At 37.5% G+C, this 27,055-nt stretch overlaps 1 protein-coding gene across 1 annotated transcript in view; it reads left to right on the top strand.

Annotated features, from left to right (window-relative positions):
- ADGRL4 (adhesion G protein-coupled receptor L4) overlaps positions 1-27,055 on the top strand; it is a gene marked incomplete at its 3' end in the record, with an annotated part of 73,174 nt that overhangs the window by 23,940 nt on the left and 22,179 nt on the right. Inside the window, exons 3-8 of the mRNA XM_080624273.1 lie at positions 14,766-14,918; positions 20,995-21,150; positions 21,656-21,726; positions 23,471-23,644; positions 23,733-23,916; positions 26,132-26,248. Of these exons, the coding sequence (XP_080480399.1) occupies positions 14,766-14,918; positions 20,995-21,150; positions 21,656-21,726; positions 23,471-23,644; positions 23,733-23,916; positions 26,132-26,248 (855 nt within the window). The remainder of the gene's footprint in view (positions 1-14,765; positions 14,919-20,994; positions 21,151-21,655; positions 21,727-23,470; positions 23,645-23,732; positions 23,917-26,131; positions 26,249-27,055) is intronic.

Here is a 27,055-nt window from a genome sequence, read left to right as displayed (position 1 = left end):
TTGAATAATTAGATTGTGTCTACAGCACTTCATATAATTACTGCCCAAGTGATAGTACAGTGAGATAAGCCTGGTGTCGACAAGCAGACTTTTCCACCTTCGGAGTTTGGTTAACAGGCTTGCTGTTTTGAAATGCAAGAAAAGTCCACTCTGTTGGGAAGGTTTTAAATAGAAAATTAAATGGGTTTGCATATTGCTCTGCATGACAGATTTTTTGTTAGCTTTCAAAGTCTGCATGATCTAATTGAGCATGTGGAAGTAAGATATATATTTCTGAGTGCTATAATAGTTGCAGTTATTGTGAAGAAGTGTTAAATATAAGCAGTTAGTCCCAAATGCTCTTTTAGTCCACTAAATATTCTGTGGATTAGTAATACTGTATGTTGAAGCAGGAAAACAGGGATGGTCAAAATAATTTTTGGGTATCTCCTCAATTGGCTATCTGTTCAGAGGGAATTTACTTTCTGGTGGTCTTTTCTTTCTCAAGAAAACAAATGTAGACAAGAGATGACTCCATGATTCTGTGTTGACTAGAAATAACTGCAGCTAGAAAATAACTAGAAAAAACTCCATGTGTTCTTTCCATCTCTTTCTAATAAAGTGCAATTAGTGCACCCCTTGCCTCTTTCTGTGAGATGACTGTAGGCAGTGTTACTGTGATGGAACATAAGCTGCTACCACAGCTATTCTTTTAAACATATATTTGAAAACAACAGCTCTGCTATGGTGACAGAAAACATCAAAGCAACAAAACACACTATTTTATCTGATGGGGGTAACAATATCTCAGCTAATAAAATGGCTGTCAACCCTGCCCATTGTATAGATAAGGATGCTGAGGATATCTGCATGCTGTTTGTTGGTACGCCAAGTTTCAATTATCCTATGACAGAGCCCTTCTGGGCTATGATTGATGAAATATTTTGAGGGGGAAAACCCTTCAATAAGTGGATTTCACTGGATTTGATGATGACATCGTTTGCACAATGGTTGGTAAAAACATTTTAGGTAAAACTAGGAAAGTGTGGCCTTATTTTGTCTGCCTGGGATGTCCTTGCCACATTCATTTATTTGTATTGTATGTTGGATGTAAACAAGTCTAATTCTGAAGTTTGTGTGTTGACCTTTTCTGGCACTGAGATCAAAGTACTGTCTGCAATAAAGATGAGAAGACTTTAAAGACTTCAGTGGCTTGTCGGAGTAGGGTATGTTTAAATGTAAAACAACACAACAGCGCAGCCTTTGGCTAAAACAGACACCAAATGAAGTTCTAAAGAAATTTGCTGCTCCACAAGCAACCCATCATTATCTTGCAGTTTAATGGCCTAAAAGTCAACTAGTTTAGAAGACAGTTTTTCCTCCTTTCCTGAGCCTTAACTCACAGGCTGACTCTGCCACTTGTCTGTAACAGATGTAACATGGATGTTGCGACATTCTTTTCCTCTTAACTGGTTTCCTTACTCAGTTTCCTGTGTGGATGTGGGAACTGGTAAAGTCCTCCTGAATAATAGTCATCTTTCTGTAAAATGTCAGCCTTTCCAAAGCACATAATTACCCTTTTTGCAACAGAGTGTGCTGCTGTCCTATCCCGAACATGTCATTTTCTCTGGCTTCAGTTATCCCATATCCCAGATCTTTCAGTGCATCTCTGGAGGAGATTCTGAAGGTTGACATTATGGTACCTGATCTGAAGCAAAGGCAGCTGCAGTAAGAATTTAAGCTGTAATCCAGTTATTTTCATATTTAACAGCTTGACAACTTGAAAATAAATGTCTTCTAAACACTACTTTTCTCTGTGCATAGCCTGTATTTAGATTTGAGAGGTAAACCTACTCCACTTGACTGGATAAACTAAAGAAATGTTTAATGCTTACTGTAATATTAAGTTTGCAACAAATTTAAGCATAGAGAACCTTTCCCAACAAATTGTTTTGAGATCTTCAGTATCTTGACTAAGCTGGGACTTTTGGAGGAAAACTAAGGATATCCTATAGAACTGCCTGTGCTGGTACATCCAGAGACAGGCGCAGAGGACAAAAGGCAATGGGTTTTTTTAATGAGCAAAACATTTGATGCATGATGTAATAGTTTTCCTGGTTTAAAAATAGAGTAAGAGTCTTCACTGCTGCTTTTGGATAAAATAGTTTCTTGTCCAACACTTGCAAAAAGAAGCTTGCAGCATATCTTCACATATCTAATAAATGGCCCAACTTTCAGGGATACTTAACATGCTGTAGAAATCTACCCAATGCTTCTGCAAGTTCAGTCTACTTGATAATCAAGATGTTTATCTTGATTGTGTTTGCTTGAACTTAGATTTAGGCACTTACTTTGAGAGGTTTATTTCAATAAATGAAGGGAAGCTACTTTTTTGTTTGGTTGGTTTTTTTAAGTGATTTGCTCAGGAAACAAGTTTTTAGCATTTCCCACCGAGAACTTTGCAGCTGAGTAATGCTTAGAAAAATAACAGTGAAGGCTTCTGCAGTGCCTCCCTCCCTGACAGATACCCAGCATGGCAGTCTGTGGAAATCTGTTATGTTTTACATGCATTTATTCAGTACTTTATGAAAATCCTCCTTTTCTGTGGATTCTGCCTTCTTAGTATGTAAATTATACCCCTCACTTTAATCAGTGGCAGCAGTGTTTTCTCTGTGTTTTGTAATTGGGACTTTGTCTCCAAGTGTCGTCTGAGCAGAGACAGCACAGTACTGCATAAACCAAGTCAGGCAATAGCAAGCAGTGTGACTGTGCAGCACAGTGCTATATCCAGGCTAATGGAGTCTGTATTTAAAGGACTCATTAGCCTGGTTAGAGGGTGGCACTAACATAGCCTCACTGCTTGCAGTATAACCTGCCTCTGAGCATCATGTAGCCCTCTGTTGTGGTGTACAGGCATACCTCCATTTGCTAAAAGATACAAAGCATTTATACAACATATCTACACCCTTCTGCCTGTCAGCACTCCCAGGCATAAAATGCACATAATAGCACTTTACGTGGCAGGTTGTATTACAGTAGGCAAACTTGAAAGTGTTTTCAGTTCTGACTTGTGCCACATTTCAGTGTTATTTCCTGTTATAAGTATTACTTCTGTCCAAACTGTAGACATGTTTTTAATGGAACTTATATTTTTGCCTACTAAGTGTGTTTTGTGTCTTTGGGATAATAAAGTCTAAGCTCCTGTATCTAAGAATAAATACCCTTGCTAGAAAATGACAGTTATGTAGACAACACTGATTATGAATAAACAGAATATTTCAACCTAGCATGTAATAACTATTTAAGAGCAAAGTTGTTGATGTAGTCAGCAAGGGAAAAGTCAATTTAGAGTGAATTAGGATGCTATATGCTCCCTTCACAATCAAAATTCATTAGGGGACCTGAATAAGTTAATTTATTCTGCCATTAGACACAGAGCTAAAGTTTTCCAGACTGTATGCCTTAGAAAGAAAGGTCCAGAAAGAGCTATCAAGACTATTCGGCATGAGGAGATCACAGGCTCCATCTCTTCAAAGCTCTAGGGTTCAGGAGGAAATGATGAAAGAGGAAATCTGGCCTTTAGAGCAGTCTGGTTTGTGGAAGAGGCTGCTCCAAAAGGGAGAAGGGCTATACACTTTTCAAATGAGCAAATTCTACTAAAATGATACTTGGCTATTATATGGGAAAATGACTGATTACCAAAAACCTGCAAGCCTTTAACTAAGCCTGAGCAGTACCACTTCTCCTGAGCTTTGTAACCTCTAATTCCATTTGCATCATTACATTTAACTTTAATTCACATCAGATGACAAAAAAAAAAAAGGCGGGGGAGGAGGAGAGGAAGGGGCTGTGAAGGCAGGCAGACACCAAACACTGTATGCTTTTATAGTGCCTTTTGTTATCAAAAATGAGACATTGGGATCAGTCTCTGGGATATCACTGTCAGTAGTTAAGGCATTTTCACCATGGAGTTAAATACTTACAGCATTGACAGTAGCTGGAAATACTTCAGTGGTTATTGTTGAAGTCATTAGTCTAGCTGAAGTAATGCTGGCATGTTTTCCCTCTGGGTAGAATTCCTCAGTCTAATTGTCTCCTCCTTGCCAGACCATATTTGATATCTTCAAGTTTGGAGACTGGACGTTTTCCAGTAATTAATGGCTTTTCTCAGTTATAGATTGAAATTATTTCCTTCTGTGAATTAGTCTATTATCCAGTAGTGAAGCTATTGAATTCTAGAGCATTTAAATGGGATAACTTACCAATAGGGCTAATACAGAAAACATATTGTCACAAAGCCACATGAAAGCTATGTAGGAGATGCTTAGTTCACATGTAATTTTTTTACAAGAATGAACTTGACTTTAAAAATATAAATAAATAAATACATTATTATTTGCTGTTAATATTATCTTCTAATGACCTAACCTTAATATTAATTTAGAGCAAAACAAGTCCATGCACTCACAGACTTGCATTAAGTCACCTCCTGAATAGTACTGACAATCAAATTTCATCCAGCTGCTCTTGTCTTGAGTACTATAACTTGGGTTTGACAAAAGTACATGATGAACTCAATGTCTCTGATGCCCAGACTAGACTCCTTAAAGTACTTTGTCCACTCAGAGCATAATTAGCCTGTGGTTTCAGAAATCAATGAATACTGTTGCACAATGGGAAATAATAGCCTCTGTAGTCACTGTTTTATGGCCTTCCATGTTATTTGAGCTATTACTTCTCTCTAAGCAATTTTGCCACATCTTTTATTGTACTCTGCTTTTTAAGTCCAAAGTGGAACATAATACAGATCTCAAGGGTAAAAGCAAGAAATGTTTTTAATACTGTTTCAGATATCTTACAGCAAATTATTTTTCAAAGGACAAAATTTACTGAAGATAATGCACCATCTATTTTTAAGTAGCAGATTCAAAACCATGAAGAGAGACTTCTAGTTAAACACTGAGCCTTGTTGTCCTTCTACATATGGATCTGTCCTTGTTGCCCAAATAAAGGCTTCCTATTAAAGATCCTAGCAAAAACTTTTTTGGTAGAATTCAGTTTTATTTTTTTCCATCCAAAATGTTGCTAAAATGGTAAATGTAAACTGACAGAATTTATCTTCCCAGGGCCACAAAGGTAGTCTGGAAATGTGAGATGTAAGAATTCATGTTCATCCTGACATCCAGTCTTATGTTTCACTTGCCATTAAATGGGGCATTGTTGAAGAAGCCAGAGAGATCATGACCTCCAAGTGATGACCCTTGTGAAATGGGCTGTAGGAGATATCCATCTAGTGGCTTTTGGGAATTAGATATGGACGGAGTAATCCTGATCTGATTATATTGCCTTTCTTTGGATACATTGAACATCTGTTGCATGCAGTTCAATGAATCCCAAGATTTGGTACAATCTCTGCAGCTACTAGGGACTATTTCCTCTACAAGAAAACAATTTACAGATTCTAATGTAATATGCAAAAGAAAGTTTGAATTTAGACAAATACCAGAATGTGTCATGCTGAGTTTATGTATTTTGATTCAGAAAGTTGTGCAGAGTTTTCAGAAATTAATGTTGGAAATAACAAGAACCAGGTGCATTGGGATTTAAACAACTTCGAGTCTTATTTCCCTGCTATTCTATATAATATGCTATTATACAGTGGCTACTGGAGTACTGGGGGGGGGATATGTATATGCAGCATAAATCATGGCATTTATATAAATGGAGGAAAGGGTTGAACAACGTAATTGAGATACATCTACTTTTATGGTGCCGATTTTATGCCAGCATTACAGTAAATAGAAAATGCTTCACTTTTTTTTTTTTCTTTTTTTTGCTTGTTTTTTTGTGTTGGGGCTGTGTGGGTTTTGGTTCTGTTTTTTTTTTTTGGTGTGACATTTAGTTTTTGGGGGGGGGGTAGGATTTTTTTTGTTTTGTTTTAAGTACAGTTCTATTTTCAGCGCTGAAACGAAACTTCTACTTGGACTGCCCATTCAGTTCTGCAAGGGCATAGTTATCTACTGGCAAATTCCTCTCAGTAAAGGACAGATGTGCTGCTCACTTTCGTTTAAGCAAAAAAAAATCTGATTGTGCATGTACTGTTTTGCTTTTCAGTTTAAGGATGTGTTCCAGTGAAAACAAGCAAGTTAGCAACAAAAGTAAAAGCTGGATTGGGAAAGATGGTATTAAATAATTGGGAAGTTTCTGAAACTCTTCTGCTGGTTGCATTCAGAGAAACATTGAAACCTGCACACTGCAGGCAGTTCGAATCCAGCATGTTCCCATTCATGTGCACTTCACCTTGTTTTCATTCCATGTGCTTGAAGGAAGTGAACCAAGACACTGATGATGTGTCCAAATTGCACTCTCTCTAATCCCTGACTAGTAAACTTGACACAGAGTGCCTGCCAGGAAGTTGAGGCTGGATAATTAGATCTGTGTGGGGTGAGGAAAGGAAGAGCAATGTGGTCTTCATCCTTGATTTCTGCTCTTGGCATGTTTTGCATTGTTGCTTCTATAAAGCAAAGATGTAGGTTAATGGGAGCCACTCCTTGGACATTAGTGAGTTTGAGGTCAGGCACTGTTATGGAAATAGACTCTTCATGCACTTGAACCAAACATGAACATGTTGTTTCTGCATTTACTTGCGGGTGAACAGAACAGTCCTGCTGTTTCAGAGCCTGTCACAAGAAGGAGTGACTGAGCAGGTCAGCTGGGGAAAAGCCTTCTTCAGAACCTGAGCCTGCCTTTCAGTTCAAATACTCCCATCTGCCTACTCTAGGGAGAAATTAATCAGTTGGATCTTAATTTCTAGCTTCTACAGGTACAATATTAATCATCCCAAACAAAATGACAGTCAGTGATTCCCATCAACTTCGGTTAAATTAGCTTTAACATACAACTATCTCTGTGCCTGGATAGTTAATCCATAAAGCATTACAGAAATCCATGTACTTTCTCACTTGTATCCACCACGACGTGCCATCTATGTAATAAACTTGCATGCCTCACACTGTCACTGGCATTAAATATTTGAAACTGCCCGTTGTGCACTGTGGAGGGCTCCCAGAGCAGACAATCCTTCATGAGCATCTAGGTGCTTCCAGCCCATGCTCCCAAGCATGGTGGAAACACAGTGCTACTGATGCCACATGGTGTTCAAGACCCTAGGAACTTAGTCCTATGTGACTGAAGCAGAAGTTCATATCCTGACACAAAACAGCACTACTTCTTATCAGTCTTTCCTGCATGCTTCTAGTGAGTTCAGTAAAGCTCAGCAGATAATGCTTAACTTAATGTTTCTCTGCCTCGTTCAAGCCACGCTGTCTCTCACTTACCCCCTCTTTCACATCTTCACATAGCATGATGACGCTGCAGTGGGTTTCATATATAAACTGTAAAGTCGTGATGCGTTTCCCAGCTGTGTTTTCTGGATAAATATCTTTCTTGTTTTGTTTTGAAATTTGGGAAAGTGCTGCCTGGAATTTATTCTTCCCCGTTTGCTAAGCTGTTTTTCTTCTGTCTTATCTCTTGCTTGGGACCAAAATGTTTAGATTTGAGTGGTAATGTCTCACTCGTTCACATCCTGTCAGATGGGAGCCTTGGGTTGTTTGAGTTCACAGTATGACTAACCACAAGCTGCGTGTGACTTGAACTGAAAATGGTGTTATTGTTTATCCCCTCCTATTCAATGCCAGTTTTCCAGAAATTTCATCTGGTTTCCAGTTTTCCAGAGATTTCATCTGGTTCTCGCTTCTCACCACCAAAGCCAGTCTATTTTCATCCTGGATTTTATCCATTTTACTGTCCCTGACATTATTCTGCTGCAGTCTCACTCCTTCTTTAGCTTTGCATTTTAGCAGGTCATGAAGCCAGGTGCTCAGCTGGTGAATTAGTGCTGCCTTCCTGGGTGAAAGGCAGAAGGGGAGCCTGGAGTGCTGTAGGTGCAGGGAGATCATGGTCTGCTTCCCAAAGAGTGAGTGACAGCTCCTAGGCCCTTGCACCTGAGCTGTAATGTGAGTTGTGCTCACCTGCACCCCTGTGGGTACCCTGAGACGCTGCTCACCGGATCAGCAGGGATGCCTGACCCGCTCTGACTTGTGCCTATAATAGAAGGGGTGAATCTTCATAGTATTGACAGGTCTTCCCCTGATGACCTGGTTAGGGAAGGGGTGTCAGAGAGACAATAAATAATTAATTTGGGGTTTGGACACCCAAACTAAACCTCCCCAATTGCAGCTGCACAACTCAGAAGCTTTCTTGCTGAGTCTCTGATGGTCACTGCATCTTTCAGGTCTCCTCTGGGGTAAGAGGTGGGGGCATGTTGCTACTGTCTGCAGTGCATTTAGACCCCTGTTCTCCAGTAGGGGAGGCAGTGCTGGGGAAAAGGCAGGACAGGGCCACTCAACAGTTATTTATTCCCTCCTTTACATTTGTTTCACTGATTTGAGCACCCTGTTTCTTTTTATTCTCAAATTCCTGCAGATACTTGTCTGGGTAAATGGTTTATTTCCAGTCAAGGACTAGCACTTTTAAAGATTCCCTCCTCTGCCCGCCCCCCACCCTTATTCTTCACATATGAGTGATCACAAATTATAGACTTTCTTTTTTTGATACTTCACAAGTGTTGAAAAGGCAGGTTGTTCCATGTGGCTAAACAAATGACAATTTCATCACTGGCACTTACCCAATAATAAATGCTTTTCATGTTTAATTTGTAAAGTCTGAAAATACCAGCGAGAGATGAAGGAAGCAGTTTAGATAATATATTAGCCTCTCCGAACCTTGTCCATTCTCTGAAATTCAAACTGATTCTGTTTTGAATATGTAGGAACGTGCCTTTCTTTAAGACTGTTCTGCCCTGTTTCTTAAACTGGGACTAAGGGAACTTTTTCGTGTGAGACCCTTTAGCTCAACCATACATGGAAGATCTGCTGATCTGAAATCATCTCTGCATATACTCATAACCTGTGAAGAATGTGAGAGAAAATCTTAGTTTGCTGAATTAAGGAATTTTAGGAGCTCAGTTAGCTGCAGAGCCATCAAGTTCAAACCAATTAAAAACTCCTGCCAAGCTACAAAAATATTCCGAGAAGGCATGGTGAAAAGTTCTTGCAAGGAGGTAGAGAGTTTTGAAATTTTAGCAAGACAGTGCTTGCAGTGGCAAGATTTGCTATGCAGCAACTGCATGGTCCCCTGCCCTAGTGCAGGACAAAGATGAATCCGGCCCATTATAAAAGCAATTCATATTTAAATGAGATTTCCAGCCCAGTTGTACAGTCTCAAGTGGTTTTGCTAAGCATCTGCTCTTTCATGCTGATTTAGACCAAACTTGAACACTGAATCTTTGGAGAATCATAAAAAAATCGTGTTAAATTGCCATTAATGGAAACGCATCACAAGAAAAGGAAAGCAAGGTTGTTAATGGCATCGCTGTTCTTGGGCTGTGATGTCTGTAGAGGCACAGTCCTGCAGCACTGAAGTAATGTATGCAAGATCACCCACTGTTCTGAGACCTCCAGACAAGCTAAACACAGCAGGGTGAGTAGCACTGGAATTTGTTTTACAGGAAGCCTTTCATTTCCTTGCTTTTGAGGGGTTAAGTGAGGCACTTCAAGTACTGTTCTCCCATGAGGGCTACACTAGGGAAGGGTAGTTTTAGTTTCCCCCAGGGGCTCCATAGCAGCTTTGGCAGCAGAAGCTGCTGTTGAAAGAGAACAGCCGGATGCAATGAATCAACGTATTCCCCAGCCATTCCGGCTGCATTTCCTTCCTATGCAGTGCTGTCCACTTTTCAGACTACTGTGTCCAGTACCGGTCCCTAGCCCTGTGCTGCCACTGCTGCTCTTGACAGATGGGTATGCCCCAGAGGCCTCCAACCTTGGTTTTCAAAAGGCCTGGATTGAGACAATATTAATTGTTGATGCTTTTATTGCTTCTTTTTATGTCATCTAAGGAATGCACTGAATACAACGTGAATGTATTGTTGTATACAGTGACAGTTTCAATATGAGTTGCTTGTGGTCTTTACTAACATCAAGTGTTCATTAAACTTATGAAAATCCAACCATCATGCATATGCTTGTTCAGGTATGGCTTTGGGAAAATTCAGTATATCAAACTCAAGCTCTGGTCAGGAGATCTTAATACATTAAAATCCTTCAATGTCAAGGTGTCAGAAGACTTCACCTGCAAAAGCCATATTTCTGCTGCCCTGGGAAATCTGTTGCATCTCTGGTGAGCCTGGCTGGTTATACAGGTCAGAGCACACAAAGCACTCTGGCCACAGCACAGATTACCCTGTGTGGGAAGCTATGACTGTGGCTCCTGCCAAAGCAGAGGAACAAGAGAGTTGAGTGCTCTGCTTGAAGCAAGGCCCCAGTAGAAAGCCTTGGTAGATGCAGGTCTGTCTAGCCATGGGCCTTCCCACCGTAGGTGGCTATCACCGGTGACCAAACTCAAAGTTCAACATTGCTAGTTTTCCAATCAGGTCACTATATTAAAATAATTCAATGCCAGAGAGGCCAGAATATGTTCCCAATGCAAAATTTCACTTCTAAAAAATCTTATTTTCTACGGGTTGGTGAGGACTGAAAATGCACAAACATTTCTGTTTAACTTGAGTGAGTTCAGCTTTGTTTGTTCATTACTTGAATGAAGGGTTGAACAGTTTATTTCAAAATTTACACATAGGAAAATAAAAAGTTTCACAAATGTGAATTAATATGACAAGTTTCATCCCAAAACTAACTCTTCATATATATGTCATCCTATCATCAAAAAGTCTATCATGGAGATGTGCCCAGTGTAATGGAAATCCTTCAAAGCTGTTTTGATAAATCTGCTGCAGTAAGACTTTCCATCATGACATTTTTAATGTAAAATATGTAAACAGTATTACAAAAATATTATATTTAAAATTGGTAATTCAAAGCATTTTCTCATGCTTGTCACAATAATAAATTATATCATGTTGTAGCTGTATTGCCCTGGCATTTTCCTACTGTAGGTTATAATTTTATAACCATGCTGAATTAAGGCGGGATACGTGACAGGGTAGAACTTTAGAAAGTACACGGACTACGATAAAAGAAACCACCTCTATCTTTTTTTTTTTTCTTTTTTTTCCTAAAATCAGATTCTTTTGGCTTCCAACTGCATCATGTCCTTAAAATCCACAAATCATTCTTCCTTTTTCTGTTCATGTGTTTTACTGCTTTTAAATTAATTGAATATTCTTTATACAAGAATGTATTATATCATTACTAAAGAAAATTAATACACATTTTACCTAATGAAAAATGTTACCTGATGTAAAAGAGTGATTGTTTAAACACTGAATCCAGTTTATAGCTCTGTGTGACAGGGGAAGACTTCCATCAGTGCCCAAGCTTCTCAGTAGGACTACTCAATCCTTAAACCAATGGTGTTCTTTTAATGAACACAAGCAATTTTAATACAGAATTACCATCCTGATTTAAAATTCAGTTTGAAAGGGATATATCAGCTTTTCAGATGGTTTGGTTTTTTTGCTTTTGAAGATCCTCACACGTTTTTGAGAGACAGGTAGAGATACGATTGCATGCAGCTAGTACCCAATTCCATCTAACCATAATTACATTTATGCACATTAAAATACATAGTAACTGCATTTTTAAAGTGAAAAGGGAGAATTGGTTTTATTTTACACCTGTATCTTGCAAGTATCCTATCGATATTCAGGTACACATAAACGTATGTGCACATACATGCATATACATATACATAAGTATACATACAGTACACATATGTATTCCTGTATTCACACATCTATGGGTTATTTAACCCAAGTTTCCTAGGAAAGTATTTATAAATTTCCTTACAGTGTGATTGGTTTATTTTATTTAATGATGAGATTTTAGAACAATTCAAATATCACAGAAGTGGCATGTAAAAATGATAAAAAACCCCCCACACCCAAAACCCCTCAAACCTCCAAAGATCCAAACAAAAACACCCCAACAACAAAACCCCCCACAACCTGCTCCTTACCTCCTCAACTGTCATTTCTCAAGACATCACAGCTATTCAAGAAATGTCTTCTGTATCAGAGAAACTTGAATGCAGTATTACCATTTAGCCGCAATAATTAACCACATGATTTGGCCAACCTTGTCTCTAGAAGTCTCCAATTTTTTCATTAGTTACTGAAAAAAAAAAAAAAAAAAAAAAAAAAAAAAAAAAAAAAAAAAAAAAAAGAAAAAATCTTTGCAGGAACTGAAGTGTTCAGTCGTTATCTGTGCCAACAATGAATGCATGTGCCACTATTGAATTAGGTAGAAACAAAGCAGGTGGATGATATGCTCATTGTCATTTAAAGTATTCTCTTAGCACAGACAGAAAATTTTCTTTAAAAAAAATATATATTTTTCCATCTATAAATCCTGTTATGTTTCTTGACACCATTTAAAACACAAATTCAGTAATATTATAAAAAAACGGAAAATTTGGAAAACTATTTTAGGTCCCTGGGCTTCATATTGAACTGCTGTCTGAAGAAAAAATTTAAGTTGTTTATACGGAGAACTAGAAGATATTTTGCCACTGTTGTTGATCTTGTAAAATATTTTGTGTGAAATTAGGCGGATTGAACAAATCTAGTCAAACTGCATATGAACATCCTTTTTTTTCTTGAAAACTTCTTCCTTACTTCCATTTCTCATTAACCCAGTAGTTTTCCATAGTGAGCACCACCCTGGGCCTACTTACGTCAATGACTTTTATGCCATTAATTTAAAATGGAAGCAGGATATGGTCCAGTAAATTATGCCCCAGCATGGTCTGATCAGTATTGTGTTAGACCATGGGAATAGTGAAAAGAAAGCTTTTTATGAATTTAACCCTAAAATATTAATTCTTGTGTTTGCAATGTAAGGTACTATTAGTCTTCTTTGATGTTCTGAAGGTTTCTCAAATTATCTGAGAGGCTCTTTCAACAGGTAAGCCTCTTAAGGCAATACAATTACCATTAAACCCCTTAGACATCCTGAACATTGAGGAAAAATGCCAATAATCCAGTAAAGTTTACTAAGCATAATTGTAAAGAATTTATTGATGACCACTGCATGACTTATTTTAGTATTGCTTATAAAATCTTTGGACTGCCTGAAAAAGGATAATACTTGTGGATTTTGAGGACTATAGTTGAGCTCCTAGAAAACAAATTAAAAAGGAAAGTTCTTACATGTAGCTTTTCTTTCCTTAACTCTGTCATTTCTCTATTGTGAATTAGGTCCTGCGGTTATCAGTGCCCTGCTTCTCATCTTCCATGACTACTATCCAATGAGCTTTCCAAAGTCAACTCACATTGTTTTCTAGGATCTATAATACTTTCCCAAGACCAGGTTTACTTGGCAACTAAAATAAGATAGTCAAATATTTATATTTTTTTTTTTTTGTCCTGAAATGCCAGGGTTTGGGAGCAAACTGCGATTGCAAAAGAGCTAAACAGACACACGCAAATGATATTCAAAGTAGACCTTCTTGCCAAGATTTGAAAAGTATCCTGGGGCCTGGACTCTGCAATAGCACATGCCAAACTGGATTTTTCATATTCTCATGCTTTGCTTTTGAACTTGGACCAACATCACATTTTTAACTCCCTGTCATAATTCCACTTACACTAATTTGGTTTTAGTTTGGCATTCTTTAATAACCAAATCATACACCATTTCTGCTGTATTCTCATGAATATCAAAGCTGTAGAATAAATATTGTTGGTGTGTGTTGGAAAGGTGCTTTTTTACTTGGATTCCTCATTAATTTGCATTCAATTTTAGTTATAATGACCATAATCCATTTGATATTGTTGACCCAAACTCCCCCAAGGAAAGCTGCAGTTCTGAATTGATATTTGCCTTTCTGAGTCAACTGAATAACGTTCAGAATCACATCAGACTTCAAATCTGAATAATGTCCTGTTCCTGTTATACTGGGGGTTGTAATTAAGTTATATTGCCGAATGTATCCCTGCAACATTTTACATTGTTGTACCATGTACACCGTGCTCTTGGTGTACTTTAATCTGTTCTAGCTTACATGACACTTTACTTACCTGTCCCTTATCTCTGTCAGCACCTTATGAGAACACTGGCCATCAGAAAGTAGAAGCACCTTTCTAAAACTCATCCTTAGGTGTCTTTTCTGAAATCATGTCTTCTCCCTGTCATGCTCAAGAAGACTCAAGTCAGTCAGTAGGACAAACTTGGTTAGTTTATTGTCTGGGACTGCTATGCAATACCACAGAATGTCTTCAAAAACAGGACAAAAAACCCCTAATAGTTTAGCTATATTGATCCTGCTTTGGGTTACGGAATAAAGTGAGTGATTTCTTGATATACTTTTGAGCTTTGTTTTCTATGATTCTAAATTCCCAGCTGCATCCTCAGTGTGACTCTCTATTTGCAGATTTTTGGATAGCAAAAGAATGTTACAACATGCAACCATGGCAGAACATACACTTGTCTCAGTCCTTTATTCCAAGTGAATATCCAATTAAACCATTCACTTCAGTATCCTGCTGGTTTTCTCATTTGTTGACTCACGCAGAATGAGGGCAGAAGAGTGCTGCTGAACACCTGATTACATCCTTGCCAATGGGAAAACTGTATAGACAAACACCAAGAGTGCCAGCTCAGCATTAATAACTTATATAAATAAAATACCAGAGTCCACATTAAGCTTACTCTTTACTGTTTTCTTCAATCGGCAAATGCAAATATATTTCTCCATAATTTATGTCTTGACAGATGATAATGAATGTGAAAATGCTACTCAGCCTTGTGGAGAGCATGCCAATTGCACAAACACAGTGGGAAGTTATTTCTGCATGTGTATGCCTGGTTTCAAATCCAGCAATGGTCAACAAACTTTTGTACCTAATGATGGAACCTCCTGTGTGGGTAAGTTATTAACGTCTGCCAACTTGCTTTACATTGTCACTCTTGTGGCTTTTGTTAATTATAGAAATCTAGCAAAATGCTTTTAGATTTGTGAAGTTTGGAGTCTGAATATAAAATTCCCTCAACTTGGACTGTTACAGACTTAATATTTCAAAGCAGCCCCACAGTTCTCACTGGTAACACAGCAGCTTCCACTGCTTTCAGTAACACTTCAATCTTTATTCTGTTTGCAATATTTTTATGTCACAGTTTCAGACAATGAATATATAGTTAAGGTAACACAGAAATCGCCAATCTACCTATTTATGCTACTGTTTCACTGATTTGTGAGAAAAGTGGTCATGTTCTTAAAACAAAGCAGTGAAAAAGTATTTTGCATTTAGGTAGCTCTGGACCAACAAAATTCCCCATACAAGTAATCTACTATGCTCCAAAACTGTGCTTTGTCGTTTGGGGGCTTTGGTTGAGATATTTTTGGTAATTTTTCAAGTCTGATCAAAAGCAATGAGCAAGATCAGTAGTTAATCTACCTCCTGTGCCATCCATCAGCCTCTGTTTCTGTAGCAGTTGGGTGGAACCTGTTCAAGATTACAGGGGAGGAAAAGTTCTCTGGAAAAATGTTGTTTCTGAACAGCTTTGCAATCCTTTAGGGTTTCCTTTGGATGGAAGAACTGTAACTATTTCTCTTCTTTCAAACTCCTGGTAATTTTTTCTATATGTTGCAACAGTCCTCAGGGAATCAGAAAATGAGAAATAAGTCTATTGCCCTTTATGCCTTTATGCTGACTGTCTCATTCTGTATACGTCTCCTGTGAGCTTGTGAGTGCTGACAACCTCTCTTCTTACTGCTCTTAATATCAGCAGAATGGCTGCATATTAAGCCAGAAAGTGATCTAATCAACATTTCTTGCCCATTGCTCACAGCCATCTAAAATAGCTCCACTTTACCCAGCTGCTATGAATCGTTCTTAAATTAGCTGGGATTGAGACTGTTAGCACATTAAGCTGTAAATATTCTTGCTGTTTCTGGTCCAGGCTTTGATTTTTATGTTATGACATTTTCTCAGCTTCAGAAGTTTTGCCTTCAAAGTTATTTCTCTGACTGTTATTGTGTCACTTTAGCTTTTCACCATTAGCTTGCCTTTTTTTTTCTATTGCCCTCTTTTCTTTACTGGGCAGACTGATCTTTTTTTATCCGCTACTGGGGGTTAGTTTACCACTTTTCTTCTCCTTTTTGTAAATTCATATGGGAAGAGGTGAGAGCTTCCAAAACTCACACTGAAATAAGAAAATTACCTTGGGCACCTTTTCTCATTATACAAGTGTACCAATTACTTTAGCAAGCAGTGAGTCCTAAAGACAGCCTTTTGATCCACAATTAATTTTCTACTTTATCTGTCAGGGAAACCATAATAGGATATTTTGTACCCAATGGTGGTGCTGGTGGTGGCAGATATGACTTGCACGCAAGCAGCTGTCAGTAGTGTATTCAGGATGTACTACACACCCCCAAAGCAAACACTGAAGTTGTCATTGTAAATACAGCGCAAATTATCCAGTACAATTCAGAAGACAGAGCTATCAAGTATCCATCTTACTCAAGTTTTTAGGTGCCAGAATATTTTCAAATTCTGCAAAGTCTTAAGTTTTCTCTTTAATATATATGTATGACACTATGGCAGCACCTTTGAAAATGCAGTAGTTGAACTGTGGAGAGTATGCCATTATGTTTATGTCTTTATGCCATCAAACCTATCTGGACTTCCCAGTGGTGCAAGTATGGTACATCACTCTTGTGTGTGAATGCACTTCAAAGTCCTGATGCATACATATGTGTGTTTCTCCCCTCTTTGGATACTATACTAAACATCCAAATACAAAGTGATTATAACTCTCAGGATAGTGGACCAGAAGAAAACTTGGTACAGTGGCTTTGGGAAATGTCAGTTCAGCCTTAACCCAACCTTTCTGTTGGGGGTCAGCAATATTTTATCTATTTTAGGAGGGTAGAATTGGTGAGGAGATGGTAATGAAACATGCAGATAGAGGTGGAACTGGAAGGTAGTAAGAGAGAGATGAGAAAAGAGAAGAAGAAAGAAAATGGAGAAGAAAAAAAGAGGAATGCAGAGATGTGATGTTTCTGAAGATTATATTTTTCTGCTGTCCTGCATATGAGTTATTAAAATCTATTTACAGTATAAAAGCCATGATTTTCCTTAACTTCATTTTTTATTGAATGTTCAGCTGCAGCTGAAAAGGTGAAATGTGAACCTACTTTTTTCACCCTGGTCAACACAGTAAAAACATTAAAATGGCTATCTGTAAAATGAAAGTGACATCTGTGCTACTCTGCCTTTTCCAGGAACATGCTATTAGTTTTACTCAGGTATTTTTGAGAACACTGGGAAGGCACCCTTTCTCCATCACATCCTTTTCTGTGTCAGGGGAGTTATACAGTGGATGGGATATGCTATGTGGCTAACTTTTCTTTTGCCTGTGCTTATTCGTAGCTTTTTCATTTCTGCTTTGTGTGTGCTGCTGACTTCCACAGTATGGAGACATGGGGAGGGAATATCTAGTCCTTTGCAATTGGACTTTTCAATCACTTGCAAGCTACTAATAAGCAGAAGGTATAATGTAGACATCAAGCTGTCTTGACTGACTGGTGAAGAATCAAAGCGATGTAGGTACAATCCAGTAATTGGCAAGACTGAACATAATAACTGTTCTCAGTACTTTTAATTTAATTGGAATTTCCCTGCCTGCTGCAGTAAATGAGGAGTGACAAAGCACAGAAATAAAATAGAAGGTTCTAAATCTATTTTCCCACTAGCCTAGGTGGTGTTGGTGATATTATTTTCTGATTGGAGCTATTATAAAAGCTTCAAAGTTCAGCTCCAGGATTTGTTTTGAATATTTACTAAAAGGCCAGGGCCTTTTGCAGAGCTATGGCAAATGCTTTTCTGTTTAAAAAGCTGCTGTTCTTCAGCCTTTGCTCAGGAATGTTTTCTGTGAAGACTGCTCAGTCAAGCCTTGGCAGCCCAGCCCCACTCCTGTAGTAGATCAAGAAAGGCGGTTTGAGATCCTTGCCCCAAAGATCCAGTAAAATTGGATTGCTGAACGCACTGACAAGCTGCTGTCCATGTGTGGTCCAACAGTTGCACATTTGGTTAAAAAGGCATAACTACAAAATATAAAGAAACAAAAACTTACAGCTACTGCATTTCAAAGCAAGAACTTAAAAGAAGCATTCTTGCAACTGTCACAAATTGCTGGCTGCCCCTGACAATCTCATTGATTTAAAAGGGATGTGAAGCTGATTAATACCTTGCAAGATCAGGCATATTTCCTCTTCATTTTGTTGTCGAGGAGATTTATTTTTTTTTCTCCAGGAAACAGTAAATTATATAGGCGTGATATGGACTCATTCCATATGTACAGCTCAACTGCAGAAAGTCTACTTGTGTATACTCGACAGCATGTCTCTGTCAGGATGTTGCCAGAGATGTGCTGTGGTACTTAAGTTTCTGCTGTTGTTTTGGATGATCCTGATTTCTCATTAAAATCTCTATTATGTTTAATATCTGACATAATTACAAGAGGAAGAGTAATCTGTGTGACTGCCCAATAATGACAAATGAATGATTCACCAAACTAAAGCTCATGAAAAGTGAAATATCACAGCAATTTTGAAGTATTTGCACCAGTAAATCACATGGAAACTTGAATACTTAGCTGTGGTAGTCTAGAAAGTATTCAAGAATTTATTTATGTATTTATTTATAAATCATTATCAGTTTTAGCAAGGCTTGTTTTCATTTGCTGGTGTTTTAGCACTGCACTACACACTGAATATGCTGTTAAGATGTACATGTCCATCTCTGTGTAGCTGACAAGGCCAAAGAAATCTTTGGTATAAGGCTGATGTGTGTTCTTGTTATACAAACTGGTATTGCCATGGTTTTCACCCTTGCTGCTTCAATTCATTCAAAGTTTGTCTTACAGAGAGTCACACAACAGGGCACTGACAGACACCCACTTGTTTCAAAAAGAGCTTTATAATTTACTGATGTGAGAGGTTATTTAAATGCCAAGAGTAAGAATTTTAGCCTTATGTCTTTAAATGACAGCATTTAATTATGAGGTAGACTATGTAACACTATATCACGCTTTTTCCCTCCCTCTTCATCACTTTTGCCAGATTCACTGATGTATAACGTGGTTAGCTCCATGACTACATGAATACTGAGGTCACAGAAACCATATGAACACAGACAATGTAAAACTCAGTTCATTAAAGAGAAACATTTTCAGTTTGGGGCATTAAATGTGGAAGCAAACTATTGCCCTAATGCAGATAAGTATAATTTAACCTCATACTTTAAATATTGGTGCTTGCACCAGTCCATTCAAACACACTGCCTCCATAGCAGCTATCCGTGAAAGGCTGAGGTGGATTTGCTGGGGAAGGCAAATTCACCCACAGCCCCACCTAGCCTTCCCCATCTGAACCTCAGGCTTAAAATGCAGCATTTCAGGTGAAAATCAGACTCACTGCTCAGTCAGGAGAATGAGGTGGGATCTCAACCATCTACTAGAACCCCAGCGGTTGTGAGCAGAAGAAAGCTGGGGAATGAACGTTTTTCTGGTTTTCTACCATTTCTGTTTATCTAGCACCCTTTTTTTACATACATGATTGCTCATTTTTGTTCTACTCCTTTTTTAAAACCACCAACAGTCTTGTATAAAAATAAGAGTGCAAAAATAGTTGCTATATGCTCAGAGTGCGTTTCCAACCTCTATATCTTTCTGTTTGCTCTTAACATCCATCTGGCTACACAAAAGTCTTCTATCAATTCACGTAGCTATTCTCCTCCACTAATGGACGAGGCCTTGGGTGGCATGGTTTAGTGTGAGATGTCCCTGCCCATCGTGGGGGGGTTGGAACTAGATGATCTTAAGGTCCTTTCCAACCCTAACTCTTCTATGATTCTATGATTCTATAATTGGTCAGTCAGTTCTTTTTCACAAATTTATTTCCCACATTCAGTGTCATGCCGGTTCTTTAGTTCTCCCTAGTTCACCCATTCCCCTCTCTACCTTTATTTTCTTTCAGTTCAGTTCTCAGGCTTTCCTTTAAATCTGCTCATGTATCACTTCTTCATTTTTCAACTCTTTTCATATTGTTCTTTTTCAAAGCTGTTCACTTTTTTCTCCTTTCCAGCACAGCACTTCACAGTCCATTATGTCATTCATCAGAAAGATTTGGGTTTTTTTCACAATTTACTTTCTCCATTGAGTTATTTGATACTTATCCTTGGCCAACCAAATAATGCAAAATAATCCCTACTCCAGCCAAAGAGTTAGTACACAGCTCTCCAAAATTGATCAATTCATGGATTCCCTTACCGGAATTCATCAGTTTTACTCTTGGACTGTGCCCCACCCAGTTGCTGAACCCGTCTACCTAATGGCAAATTATTTAGAAGCACAGAAGACATTTTAGGCAAATGTAATTTAAATGTGAATTAAAAAATATCCCACATGCCAAGCACTTTAAAGGGCACAGAGCTTAAATCTTAGATTAACAAAATGGATGAAGTGATCTTTTGTAGCATCTTTTTAAAGCTGTGACTTAAAAGAAAAGGCTGCAGTTTTATTTCTCTTTTCTAACTGAATCATAAGGCTGAGAAAATCTATTTAGTCTAATCTCTGGAAAATGGTTTTCTGATGATTTGCATCATGCCGAGCATTTTGTTATGATAGAATTAATATGGTTTTAAAAGTTTTACGGCTTTAAATTCATGGTTTTAAAACGTGAACAATGTACTATTATATAGTAATAAAAGTGGTGGCATAAAAATATGATCAATTATGATTTATCCTTCTAATCCCTAAGTATTATAATTGGCAGGTATTTTGCCGTGAAGTTTGCCATTTCAGTTTTTTGTTTTTTTTATTCCATGAAATTTTATTATGAAACTGCTTGCAGCATGCAGGGCTATTATCAACAAAGCAGCAAGGTGTTAGTCTGTAAATACTTAATGAAAAATTCAATTTCTCACGATATTTGCAGATGTAGATGAGTGCAGCAATGAAGGAACTGTTGCCTGTGGAGATCATGCAAAATGTGAAAACGTGGATGGAGGGTTTAACTGCTCCTGTAAGGAAGGTTATCAACCATCCACGGGAAAATTGCAGTTTAAGCCAAATGATGGCACTTCCTGCCAAGGTACATGATATTATAAAGGTTTATGTGTTATTATAGAGCTACATCTTCTGAGAAACCCACCAGTGCCTCTTTATCTTCGGCTAGATTAATCAGCAATACATGAAAAAGAGGCAAGGCAGTGACATCTACATTTCCTGAGAATAGAATTATTTTGTAAATATATTGTTGCTAAACAGTGTGATGAAATCCATTTGAAATAGTGGTTGTCAGATCTGTACTTCTCTCTGTAATTTCAAGCTGTCTCTTAACTTTACCTGTAGAAGTCCCAAGGAAAGGGGCCTAAGTCTCTACCTGAGTAAAACAAAAGCTGAGAGTCAGTCCAGTGCTGTAACTTTGGCCAAGATCAAGTCCCAGTAATTGCAGTTTGAGAACGAAGTGCTGTGTCTTAATGTGCATAAATTCAGAATACTGGTGGTGCGAGGAATGACAAGAGCTCTTAAAATGAGTATATCTTGAATATTGATTAAACTGCAGTATATAATTAGTTTCTGTTTAATTTCTACAGAAAATCCGAAGGCCAAGTGTGAGTTTTACAAAGACTGTATAACCGAACATATTAACAGAACTTTAGCTGGGGTAAGTAGCATTGGTTTATAGATTAATTTCTAAATCCTTTAATTGTTTCTATTTGAAACTGTTATTTCAATTATAATAGTTCTTAAGGAGCTTTTGACGAATGCTTGAAGCATACAATTGAACTTAAGTATGTTTACAGAAGTCTTTTTAATAATTTCAAATTATTTGAACTGGGTTGTATGTTCAAATCATGATAATAAGTTGCTGAGAATATGTGTGTTATGTTTCCAGCAAAGTGAGTCACGATGCATGAAAAATTCAGAAGTGTGATGATCATTCAACTGTTTCTATAATTTCTGAAGTTACACACTGCAGCATTTACTGACGTGCAATTATTTGCTTGTTCAGAGTGAAAGGCAGCAAGATAGCTTACAAAAGTAATGTCAACAAGTGACAAAATAGAAAATGGAGCAATAACATCCTGGTATGCTAATATATTTGCTGCCAAAGCGTAGTATGTAAAGTGGTGCAGAATTTATAGACTCAGAGACTCTGGACTCAAGATTTCTTTTTCACCAGAAACAGAGATTCCAGAAGCAAAATAAAAAAAACCCAAAAGCATTAATGGAATCACTGTTCATTAGTCTACATTTATAGTATTGTCTAATTTAAAAAGATAAATGAAACATAAGCATAAATAAATTAAATCAAATTGTATATGTTGGGATGTTATATTAAGCAGTTTGTCAAAGTTACAAAATTCAGAAAGATATTAATTGAAAGGCTTTTATTAACCTAGTGTAAGATGGTCATTGTGTTAACATGCTTTCTGTGTTAACCTGTAATGTAATGTATTTTATTAAATGTAACATATGCTTACCACATTTACATGTGCAGACATGGCAAATGCCACAGCAGGATTTAGGAGTTTGGGCTTTTATTTTCTGTTTTTAAAATACATAGTCAAATTAAAGTAATAAGTTAAAATACCTCAATTTTGCATAAATAACTGTGTCAGATGTTAGCCTAGTTTTTTAGCCTGTGTTCTAGTTTGAATCAGCTGCAAAGACAAAGCAAGCCCCATAAAAGCTGTTCAGCAGCAGAGTCTACAGATCTTACAAAATCAGGTGTTGGGTTTGGGGTTCCTTTGATATTTTTCTTTGAGGGGGGGGATTTTAATCTCATTAAATTTCAGTATCATGAAACAAGAATTCTTATTCAGCTGTGAAATGCAAATTTGCAGTTTAATCTTCATCTCACCTTCTTCAGACTGTTGCTTTTTAAACCAATTGTTTCATATAAGTGCATTAAGCAGTTCATAAACTGAAACATTGACGATGAAATAGGCAATACAGTTTGATTTAACTACATGCTTTATAATCTGCATTTGAAAAAAAAAACAACACCCTACCAAATATACTAATACTATCTCTCTGCTCCCACCTTTTCAACTAAAAATTTAACAGAAGAGAGTCAATGGAATAATCAAATCACTGATATTTAATGATTTTTGCAGAACATTTACCAGTTAATTTTTGAGAATTAGGGGAAACAAAAATGAGCTCCAGTAGTGGGGAAAAAAAGTTTAATGATAGCATATGGCTTATTTTTATAGTAACTGTTAATTAAGATTATAGCAGACATGTACAACCTATTGATTTAAATAGTGCCTCTTTTTATGCACAAGCATCTTAAAAGCCAGTATGTTAATTCACAGAAATCAGCCATTTGCTTTGGGTTTACTTTCACTTGCAGAAATGTGACTTCACTTGTTTATTAAGATGCAAGTTCTTTTATTTTTCAGATTAGTCATTTGAAAACACCCCTGGAGATGCTGCAAGAAATTAACAAAAATACTTTGGGACCGCTTTTACCTGTAGATGTGATTTCATATGTTGAAGCACTATCTTATTCATCATTAAATACCAGGCATTACTCTGTTTCTGATAATGAAACACTTCGTAATACAACCATTAATGTGAGTAGATCAAGCCTTAAAATTGGGTGAGGGGGATGTGTGTCTTATTTTATGACTCTTGCACTTAAACATATAATTTTATGTGCAGGTTTTGGTTAGCACTGTGAACAATTTTTTACAAAAAGACAAGATTACAGTCTGGGAAGCTCTTCCTGTGGATAACCAAAGACGGAGCCTGACTAAGCTGCTGCATACTGCAGAACAAGCAACGCTTCTCATGTCACAGAACTTCAAAAAGACAACACAGCTAGATGCTAATGCAAGTGACATAGGTAAGATAAAGAAAATTAATCTAAGATAGACTTCAGGTGTGGATTACACTGAGAAGTTTTTCAGCACGATTATGAAGATTAGAAATGGTGTTATGTGAAACACACAGGTGCTAATTTGTATGAGTTTCATAACTAACACCTGACTTTCAGTGTAGGTATCATATTTTGCAATGATTGAACATGTGAGCCTACAGCCCAGAAAAAACTTCAGAAGCTGTGGGAAATTGTCCTTTCAGATTCTCTTTCAATCTCTCATTATAGTCACACCATAAGAGTGAATCTGCATTCATCTTACAGGTACAAAATTATCCTATGCATCTAATATGCATTAAAAAAACCCCTACCAGTGGAACGAAACTTAGATTTGCCCTATACAGATTTTTTCCTCTTTTTGGCTCAGTGAAGGTATTGTAAATGATCATGGAATAAGGATTGTAGCTAGTGAGTCTGATCTGGAGTGGCTTTTTTTTCAGAGGAATTTCCATTTTAAGAGGAATATCTGAGGAGAACCAGTTGGGCTAAACTGCACGTGCTTTCCTACCTTTCTCCCTGTGTGCTAGTGCCTTCACAACAACTCCTGCTGATTTTCCTGTATTAATAATAGTCCTATCATTCCTTCAATGAGAACAGAGTGAGGTTAATACCAGCTGCTTTTGAAAATCCTGATAAAGCATTGTTTATGACTTTAGCAATGGTCACATCTTCATTTTTCTGAGTGTACCCAAACTGCATGTGACCTGATTTCTTATTTTAGATTCAGTACGGTCCTTCAGTACCACTTACCAGTTTGCCAATTTGTAAGATGACTTGATAAGATTCTTCCTTTGATGCCGAGGCAGGTCAAACCACCTGTTCTTCCTTCACTTTCTGAAAGTAAATTAGCAAGAGTCATGAAAAATGAGAGATTTTTTTCCATTACATAAACTCTCTAGAAGCAGATTTATGTCAGTCCAGAGCACCTCTGGGCCTGCAAGCAGATACAGAGTGATGCCACAAGCTGGCTGTGAGGCCCCGCCACCCCCCCCCAACCCCCCCCACCCCCCGGCAGAAAGGAGAGGATCTCCTGGCTACAGAGCTGAGGCCATGAAGGTCTTGAAGATAGGATTCAAGTGCAGTCTCCAGTAGCAGTGTAGATGTCAGTCAGACCAAGGTGAGAAAAAAAGCTTATCAAGAGAATGGTGAGGAATTTCCATGTTGAAAGGTGGATGATTTTTTTGTCTTGCTCTTGTTCTAAAATGAGAAACTAGATGAGCTCTTTTCCAAATTGGACCCAAACACTGCAATCTTTTGTTATGGTTTTTCAGCATCAATGTATTTTCCACAGGACTTAAATGTGCCCCAAACATTTATTCTGGGACAAGACCTACAATATTACCCCTCTCTCTCTGCTGCTTTTCATGGTTCAAGCTCTTGAACTCCAAGCTTTTCAAAACTCCAGCTACAGAAAACTATTTCTTACATCCTGATGAACATTTTCTGACAGCTGGTCTATTGAATAGCTCATATTATTTTTGTGTGCTGTGCTATAAGCAATGCAGATGGTATAGCTTAGTGATATTCCTCCATCAGTCAAGTTTTAGATTTGTTTGCTGTTTTGTTTTTTAAAAATGGCCTGATTGACTTTTTTTGTTCCCTTTCTGGGTGATTGAAACTCAGCACTATAATGAACCAAGTAAAGAGCTCAATGTCCTCTAATGTAGTTTGTGTCCTGAGGGATGATGCTTGTTTGTTTGCTTTTTGACAAGACACATCATTATTTCATGGTGCATTGTGCATTTGGTAGCATGGGTAGATAACTATAAAATATATACTTTTTAAAAATTGGCTTTTATCAAATGTTACTATTCAGTAGAGAATTTTATGCTTTGCTTTTTATAATTGTGATTTGTGGTCCTTTCAGAAATGCATTTTTAATAAAGCAATAGCTCTTCTTAGAGTAACCTACATTGTTCTTTCCAGTTCCTAATTTAATGCAAGGTGAATAAAAGACAATATTTTTCATGGAAAAAGTATGAGAGCAAAGCGTATGCAGGAAAATAATAAAACAGGGGTTTAAGCAAACATATTAATAGCATTTTTCTTGAAATGGTGCAATGATATACTCTTAAAAGTCATGGTAATTATGCAATTCAATAGCACATTTATTAATCCAACTGTAAATTATGGTACACTGTAATGGAGCTCTGACTTGTACAGTATTTTTCTTCTTTTGCAGCACTCAAGGTTTTTGCTTTTGATTCACATCACATGAAACACATTCACCCTCATGTATACACGGGGGGAGATTATATAAAGATCTCTCCAAAGAAGAGAGAGGAATTTCATCCTAATGGTAAGAAACAAATGTTGGAGAGTAGGTGGGTTGTTAAACACCTTGGCTAGACTTGTACCCACTAGTAAATAACCAAATATGCAGTCTACTAAGACTGATTTTCAGCCCTGCTAACTACAGAGGAGTCAAGATGTTTTTATCATCATCTGTCCTACCCCTTTACTGTCTCAAGACTGGTATTTCTAACATTTCCAGTGTACAGTGAGCTTTAACACTGGATATTGTTACCAGAGACCTGAGCTTTATCATTTTCTTAGCCATAGATCTGTTGTGACTTCAGACTGGCCCCATCAACTAGTTTTCTTACTTCTCCTCCAAAAATTGGTGTCTCAATTAGTAGCTCACTAGGGCAAGAACACATTTTCTTTAGTACCAAAACCAGTAAGGCACAGAAGTTAACTTGGAACTCATAGTGCTACAGAAATGGTTTGCAACTACTGTTATCACTGAAAATAAATAAATGTGTTTAAACATTCTGGTATTAAAACACCTGACCTAATAAACATAGAAAATATTTTTTTAAATCTTAATCTTCCAGCTTATCTGAATCTCACCACCTATCAGTACCTAAAAAAGTGATTTGCTTTGGTACCAGGGAGAAAAATCATGGCTTCTTTTTTTTTCGTATCAGCACTGCATCCTAAAATCCCATTTGCTTTATCTTTCCCTATGTGCTTTCCATTCTGGCTCCACTGTAATGGAAGTCAAAGTAAGCCAGGTAATTCAGAGAAGCCCAGTACTTACCTCAGGTCTGAGCCATTTTAGTTTGAGACCTGACACCATGTATGTAGCCAACTGTAAAACAGC

Source organism: Psittacula echo (assembly GCF_963264785.1).
Source record: "Psittacula echo genome assembly, chromosome: 7".
Classification (NCBI taxonomy): domain Eukaryota; kingdom Metazoa; phylum Chordata; class Aves; order Psittaciformes; family Psittacidae; genus Psittacula; species Psittacula echo.
The sequence above is the reverse complement of the archived record's forward strand: the minus strand, read 5'-3'. Positions and strand labels throughout refer to the sequence as shown.